Raw genomic sequence first — 8,668 nt, 5'->3', positions numbered from 1 at the left:
GTTGACTTGTCATTGACCATTTAGGAATTAATTTAACTAATCAAATATATAAACATGGTATATATTAACAGCTGCCTGTTGAATGATAACGGCAAAAACAAATACTCAGCTCGTTACAATCTTGTTCCTCTCCCGTCCCTGCCTGAACCTGCTGTGCCCTATTTAACTGGATTTCAGTGTGTGACCTGTAATAAGTAGTTCAGATTTGGTAACCTTCCTCATTTTCTGCATAATTAATACTCAGAAAAAGTAGGATGAATCAACGGCAGCAGGAGGCTAGTTCCCTGGAGAACCACCATTTTAAACTTTCAGACTAGTTCCTCTCTTCCCGGAACGATCAGTGACTGCAGGTTCCAACAGCATTGTACTTTAGTACAAATTCAAGGTACTTGTACCTTTTGTATTTCCACTTTATGTAACTTTATACTTCTACCCCTCCACATCTCAGAGGCCTACTGTAGTTATTGTAGCTACTCCACTATATTTGTCTGACAGATTTAGTTACCAGAGGTGTGGACTCAAGTCACATAACTTTGATTGCTTTTGAGTTTAAAATACTTGGTACCTTCCCTCAAGCCCAAAGATTGACACTAGACCTACTAAAGTGACTTTATTCTAGAACCTATGCATTGTTGTTGTTATTCATGACATAAAACATGCAGCAACATATAATTTCACTTTAAATTCCCTTTAAAGGAAGAATAGTCTTACAGAAAATTTCAGAAAAGAAAAACGTTATAGACATTGTTTCAATATGAGATGCATTAAAAACAACAAGACAGGACAGAAACATACAAAAGACAGTTTTTCGTGCCTTTCCTGTCCAGTGAAAACCATTTATCTCCAGATTTGATGAGTTTGAATTTTTCTGTTCCTTTATGGGTTGAGAAAATTCTCCTACTTCTCCTGCTTTGAGTGAGAAACTTTGGACAGTTATACACAATTAACTCTGCCACGTGCTAATGCTAGAAAGGACCAATCAAATTGACCATCTCACTGTCATGGCTTACCGGAGTAGAACGCAGCTATTGATCATTTGTAAACATCTGTCTGCTGTGAAAAAGGCCTGTTAGCTACTGAGCTAAACTAGTTTTGGAGCTACACTCTACACCAGGTGTCTTCGCTTAGTTTGCCTGATTAGACTTCCTCCTCAGGACCACATGGGAGTGTGCAGACTTTCTTCTTCTCTGCTAAACAAGGACAACGGAAACAGTTTGAATATTTATTGTGCATGTAGTTTGGTGACATTATGTAATTTGCAGTAAGGCTACTCCCAACTTTGACCTTAAGTAAATTAGCCAGAATAACTGAAATCACCTGTGTGTACAGCCTCTTTGTCTTTTTGCATAGAATAATTTATTTAATTCAGTTTTTAACAAATAGACTAGAATAGAATACTTTTGGCACGAGTCCACAAAACCTCATGGGAGCAGTTGTTAAATGCCACAAACATAACAAGAAAATAAATTCAAATTCAAGTCAGATGCTGGCCCAGCACTGCGAACACCTATGTTTATGTAAATTTGAATCTTATATTTAGAATTAAAATTTAGCCGGAATTGTTTTGAGTATAAATGGATCGTCTTACTATGCAAAATTACCTGACCATTGGGTTATTTTTAACCACATTTTTTATAAATACATGAGTGCCCCAACAGTCTATCTCTCCATAGGCTCTATCACTTCATTGACCATTCATGTCACACTGGATAAAGTAGATAAAAACTATTAAAAATATATGAGCTAAAAAGGCTTAAATCTAAATGTATATAAGTGTATATAAGTTTTTACTAGTATAAAGGTCTCACAATATTTCATAGTTATTGTTTTAAGAAATCCAGTGTTTGTCTTGTAAGTGGACTTGTACATCTCCTTACAGTTTGAGTGTTAAGAATCATTTAATTATAAATAAATACATTTAAAAAATTAATTAAAGCTGACATAACACAAAAACGTTTTCACAAACAGAACTGATGACAATTGTGTAGTCTGTGTATTATTAGTCTTTCTGTAGTGTTTGCATTCTGTGGAAGTGTACACTTCAGCAAATGGTGACGTCAAACTAAATACTGGAGTTCACAAAATCGCACGTCCCACTTGTAATACAACTAAAAGGCTGATGTAAATGGATTTTCCCAGTCTCTGGGGTGTATTCATCATGAATCCAACTTCTAAAATTTAAAATTGGCTCATTGTTGTACAACTTTTACACTTTGAGAATTGATTAAAAAGTCAATGCTGAGCCAATATTGAGGTTATATCTAAAATATGGCAGACCACAATAATTATTCCCCAATGAACTGTTGTCTCCTCCTGCTGGGCCTGATAAGGCTGGAGACATTCTTTACACAGTGTACAAGAATTTCCATGTAGCAGCCGATAAAACAATTTCTTCCTGACACATTTAAATGGTATGAAGTCACCTAACATAAAAAACTCTCTATTTTAAGCAACACTAAGTTGTTAACTCATAAATGTACAACCCTGTAAACACTACTGAATTTATATTAATAAACATCTTTAAATAAGTGTTGTTAAGTTGTTAAGTTAATGTTTGAACTAAAAGTTGCCCATCCACCTCTATCAGTTCTCTGCTTTGTGTCAACTGTACAACAGGTTTGAGTACAGCTGTGGAGGACATGCGGGTACTTCCTCAGAAAAACCTGATGTGGGAGCTATTATGGTTTCAGACTGTTGCTTTAGATGCAAAGACTGGCTGGGGGCGTAGCTATGATGACAAATTTATGGCTTGTGTAAGCTGTATGTGTATGTGCTCTGCAGTGCTTGTTCTCTAGAATCACATGACCAGAGAGTACCAGAGAATTTCTCCTGAGCGACACACTAAGCCTGCGCGTTCTTTTAATAGTCCTCAACTGAAGGTCAGCTTGGTTTCAGCTGTCTGCCAGACAAAAGGTGCCTTTCATACATAAAAGCCTTTGAAATGTTATAGATACTTCTTATTAACTGCCTGATAAAGGAAATTACAACACCACAAAAGTTGAGATTACTGACAAACAACTGTTGTGTTTTACTTAACTTAATTTACCATATGTAAGCAATCAAACACTCATCATATAATACTGTACACCTAATACAGGTGTTTTCTTGTGTTATTTGAACCTTTGTACTTTGTGTCTTGTGTATACAAGGAACTCATGTTTACTGGGAAAGACGTGGATTTATTTATACTCAGCAGTTTTGAAGCAGCCTGTACTTATTTGGTATTATTGCACACCACGGGTGAGTTGAATACTCCAGAAGTGATCTTGCAACCATCACTTTATAATGAATTTAGTAAGAAAGGTGATTCAGACTGTTCACATCCTTAGATGGTTTAGTTCTAAGCTATTAAAAGGTTGTCCCTTTTGTTTTCTGCCTTTCTTTTAGAAGGAAAGCAAAGAATTCCCAAAACATGTCTTGTGGCTTTCTATGGGACATAAATTACATTTATAAAAGGGCCTCCGGATGTGTATTTTAAACTAACAGTGTTGGTTTGATATCAAGACATTACTGAGAGAAAAAAAAAGACCACTCACAGAGCACAAATCACCTCAGAGACCCTTTATCTCTCTCCCATTGGCCGAGAGGAAACAGTAAAGTGCTGTGGAAGCAGGTAGAGCTGGAGCTCGTTCCCGTAATTATGTTGGATGTGGAGGTTATTGCAGATTCCCGTTCATCCATCATTTTTGCAGTTTGCAGTAAATGTGCATGCGCTCCTGGCTGTAGTCTCTCTTAATGTTATGAACAGTATGAGGGATCTGTGCTTTCACAGGGGTTGCAATAAAATAAGCTACCCCTGGGATAGTAATCAATAGATAAGCCATTCTTGAATGGTTTTGTATGATATATGTGGACAAAAATATTTGAATTGTTTTCTTACGAATCTATATTTTCTTTTCTCTGGCCTTAGTGAATCCCAATATGTAGAAAAGTACTAAAGTTGCCACAAAAATACACAAATAACCATTATTAAAAGTTATTACATAAAATAATTTTCTTGTTAGGTCAAAATTTAGTTGTATTGGGGGTTTTGGGGGGTTTTGGGGGGGTTTTGAAACGTTTTGGGCCGTTTTTTTATAAAGGAAGAGGGTCATGGAGTACAGGATGTGTTGTTCTAAAAATAATCTCAACAATAAGTCACACTGTAGAAGAAAGCCAATATAAATCATAGTGACGCTGGTTGGAAAGGAATTTACTTCTTTCCTGATCAGAGGCTTTGCACTGCATGCTTTAAATACGATCCTGTAATATAGTTTACTTTCGGTTGTTGTGACTGTTGTGTGTGTGCAGGTGAACAGAGAGAACATGTTGCAGACAGTTGGCAACACACAGCTTGATTACGGGATGAGATAAGATAGTGTTCACTATGTGCGGTAAATACTCTTGTCTTTAAATTGCTATGTATTCAAGCGCACATGTTGACACACTTTTCACCTGAATGTCTGTTTGTGTTCAGGGCGGAGGACATTTCTGAGAATCTGTGTACTTCTCCACCATTCATGTTATAAGCAAACTGCAGCATCATTATGTATGTGCATGTGAGAGCGTGTCGGGTCATGCCAGCACCTACAGAGAATTCAGTGAGTCACAGCAGACTAAAAAGGAGTCAGCTTGTACTTCTCTAGAAGACTGGATTGATATTTTACACTTCTGGTGTAATTTGTCTGAAGCAGCTGCTCTTTGACAGAGGCTGATGTTATCAGCTCAGAAAGAATGACACATTATTTTGCTCTGTTCTTGGAAACATATCTTTAAAATAGAAACGTCAAAGCCCTTGGTAGATAAAATTATTACACACTGGGATAGGTTTGGTGTATCTCTGAAGCAGATATAAAGATTTCAGAGGAAATCGTGAAAAACTTTAAACTCGTGGCCTGACCTCTGTACCAACCAGATGTGCTAAAACTTCACCTGCGGAAATAAAAGTGTTAATCATCATAAAGGTAATCAAACACTGAGATCTCATTTCATAGAAAAATAGTGCTCTTTTATTATAAATTAATGAAATGTTTCATACAAATATAAATAAGTGCAAAGTTGTATCAGTCTGCTTGCTTCGTCAAACTTCTCAATTATCTTCAAGCATCCACAGCCAGTGGTACGGCTGGCAAAGAGTACATCTTTATGAAAGACAGCACAAAAACATTTCACCTTCACTCATGTAAACTCATGAAAAAAAAAATACATTTGGACTCTTCTCCTTCTTAGGAAAAGGTAGATACCGTTATTTAATACATTCATTTGCAATCACTGGCTATCCTGTCTGTGCCACAAAAACTACCACATCTTTTACGAGCTATTTCTTCACCACTGAAGCCATATAAAAATGTGACTGTTCTCTCAAGTAAGACCCTATAGGATTCAGTCATGTTGGTGGTGTTCCAAAATAAAACTGTCTAGTTCAGGCAAGTTTGGCATTAAAAACCCTTTAAACAAAATATCAGAAATACGTCTTCTTTACACATTTTCTAGTCTGAACAGATTTTATCAAATTCAGATTAAAAAAAAAAAAGTTCAGCCCTTTTCCCATCATGGCTGGTACAAACTGTGCACACAAAAAGATATCACTCATGTCCACTCATTTCTACTCTAAGTTTCCATTGTCTGTGAATTTTTCCAGCGTACACTTGGTCAGAGATCCCTGGATGCTGGACAGACATGCTTTATATACGCCCCGGATTACCATCCAAGGAGGCTGATGTGTGTGAGCTCGACAGCCTTGCAGCACATTAGTTAGCAGCGGAGGGAACCTGTGTGTCATCAGACTGTAGACAGCTGACTGTGAGACTCACTTCAGTTTTCAGTAAGTTGTACGTCATCGGCAGAGGTTATCTCTCTTTCATACCACAAGATTACAGCAGTGCCCTCTTTGTGGATAAGTCCTCAATCCAGTGTCTCTTTCTGAAATGTGGACCTTATGACAACCACTTTTCTGTAAAAACACATCTTGTCAGTATACTAAACTGCTCCTTTTTCACAAGCTTGGACCCTTAACTCTTTTGGCTCTGCTTTCGTCGTAACTCCTCACACACAGTGCCTGTTGTTGAACTGTGTCTGTACTGCAACCGTGGAGTTGCTTCTTGACACTCTGAAGTCTTTGCCCCCTCAAGAGCATCAGTCCAAAACCTCTAGATAGGGGCGTCATATTCCTGGAGGAACTCCTTAAGAGGATGAGGAAGTTGGTCTCTTTTAGAAGAAATGTCCAAGTGTCCATTGACTGTTTTCCTGCACAAATGCTGCAAGCTGCATAAGGTGGAGAGAGGTTTGATTAGCTCCAGGGGGATCTTCTCCCCTCCCGAGAAAATGTTGTAGGTACTCCCACTGCGGCTGTTTCCTTTGCTCTGAGTCATGTAGTAATGGATCAGCTTGAGGACGCAGTCAAAGTGGGGAACAGACTGAATGTTCTTAGGGTCTGTTTGCAGGTAAAAAGAGGTTGTGTCACATTGGATGCGCAGGTTCTTGGTGCCCGACGCCGTCTTGACGCTAAGGGCGAACAAGTGCCGGTTGTCAGAGCTGTCCCGGATAAGAAACGTGCCGGTGGCTTCGTTTGCCAGCATGCTGTTGGCTTCCTTCCCGGTAATGGGGCCCCAGTAGAAGCCACTCTCCTTGAGCTTGTTGAATGTGCTTTGGACCATCTGGTAGTGCGTCTTGGAGACGAAAGTCTTGTAACGGTGAGGCAGCAGCATGTTGGAGTCCAAAAGGCTGCTGCTCATTGCGGAGTCAAACTTGCTGTGAGTTACCATGGCGCTGTGCCGGCTCTTTAGGCAGCCTGAGGGAGCACTGGGCACCACACAGACGAGAGAAGAAGAGGTGGGGTCAAACAGAGGTTCAGAGGGTTGTCAGGGAGGGCAAGAAGAGGTCGGTCTGTCTGGAAATGAAACACCTGAAGAGACAAAAGAGGAGAGTTTGAGCTCATGACACTTAAAATGCAGTTTAAAAGTCAAACAGTAAAAAAAATAAAACAAAAAATAAAACTTTTATTCACATTGAGGTCTAATGTAATACTCCTCATCTCCAGCAGGTCAGTGGAAACTATTTTTCCAGATGTGGAAGTTCTGTACATCATGACTTTAAACATCCCTGGTGATGATGGGGAAATTGTCCCACAGCGCCATGAATTTTTTTTGGTTTTATAAATCATCAACAAACGAACAAATTATCTGGCTGTTCCCCTTTGTTTGAGATGAGCTGAGGTTTTAACAGCTTCTTTCACTGAAAATGCTTCCTAATAACTTCCAGCCATTTCGGGGAAACTTTTTTTGTGTAATCTGCCCTCGAGACTCAGTTCCAGTAAGGACATCGTAATCCCGATTGCGCAATTTACGCACCACGACCGGCTTCACTGAACCTCACTCAGATAAACACCCAAGGCATTATTTATCTACTTATAAACCCTGCATCGTATATAGATAATACGTATTAGATAATCAAAATCAGATCCTCACCTTTTCTCCAAACTCGCTCTGTTTTGAATAAATCCAAGTAGATCGTTCACAAGCCTGCACAGCTGCCCAGCAGTTTGCCTGTCAGGGGTTGGGGGTGGATGAAAAGCTCTTTGGCCACAAAAGTTCACACTTGTAAAGTAGTTTTCTCGGCGAGTGGCAGCCGATGAGCTGCCAGTGGTGAGCTGTGCTTTAGTAGTGGAGCTGTAAGAGGAGAGGAGGGCTTTTATAATGGGCAGCAGACTCCGCCTTCTCTTTCCAGGAAGCTCTTTATTTATTTTTTTTAAAGGATGAGAAGTGCCCTCCCCCCTCCCGCTGTTCTCCAAAATGAAGTTAAGGAGTTCCAAGCAGTACTTATTTACCTTTGGTAACTTAGTGCCTCCTTGCTGCCTTATTAACAGTGAAAAAAAATATCTAAAGATACAGAAGAGTTTAAGAACCAGCTATAGAATATGATAACCATATGTGATTGTTATGTTAATTCCCCTAAAGTTCCGCTTTAGTGTGCGGTAATTATTCTTGTGTGTTGTCAGTTTCTCAGAATTTCACAGTAATAGTAGCCCGCACGCTGGATACACAGTTCACCATAGAGGGCGCTAGATTTTAGGGAACTTCATTGCACATTAAGAGTTCATTTCCCAATAGCAACAGCTGGTATCCAAGGACAGCAGGTTATTATTTACTGGCTGTAGTGAAGTTTTATGTCCATATCTTCCTTCAGTTTTAATTATCATATTGTATGATTGTTTCAAGTTCCTCATTAAGAGCCATATTAAACCCAGGTAAGCTCTCTCCAAAGGCACTTTGTTAACATGTCATTAAATATGAAAATGTGTACTTTAATGTTACAGGTTTTTAATTATGTTGTTTATTGTCCCGCACATACAACTGCCCAGCCCACGTGGAGAGACACCAAACGTACTGTTTCAAACCGAAAACACAAGACAAAAATGAACATAACCTCTTACATGTAACATTACAACACAAAATATATATATTTTTTACCGTCCCAACTCTGTGGATAAAATCTGCCACCAAAGAATATCTTACTAAGACAGAACTCAAGTTTTTAGGTAACAAAGTAGCACTAAAAAGACCTTATAAAATATAATAAAAACACATTACAGTATACTATACTGTAATGTAGTTATAAGCATATATAAGTTGTTAATAAGGTATTTATCAACCTTAACTCCTTTTGTGGGCACACACAGTAAGTGGAGTTT

The 8,668-nt window shown here is 38.7% G+C and overlaps 1 protein-coding gene across 1 annotated transcript; it reads right to left on the bottom strand.

Annotated features, from left to right (window-relative positions):
- Positions 1-4,965: 4,965 nt before the first annotated feature.
- On the bottom strand, positions 4,966-7,657 carry socs3a (suppressor of cytokine signaling 3a). The gene is made up of 2 exons (XM_051388436.1): positions 7,446-7,657; positions 4,966-6,883 (listed from the first exon to the last, which is right to left on the bottom strand). The coding sequence occupies exon 2, from the start codon at positions 6,741-6,743 to the stop codon at positions 6,129-6,131; it is 615 nt and encodes a 204-aa protein (XP_051244396.1). The 5' UTR covers positions 6,744-6,883; positions 7,446-7,657; the 3' UTR covers positions 4,966-6,128.
- Positions 7,658-8,668: the final 1,011 nt, after the last annotated feature.

The sequence above is a fragment of the Dicentrarchus labrax genome, unplaced genomic scaffold, assembly GCF_905237075.1.
Source record: "Dicentrarchus labrax unplaced genomic scaffold, dlabrax2021, whole genome shotgun sequence".
NCBI classification, from domain to species: Eukaryota; Metazoa; Chordata; class Actinopteri; family Moronidae; genus Dicentrarchus; species Dicentrarchus labrax.
This window is presented reverse-complemented; position numbering and strand designations above follow the sequence as displayed.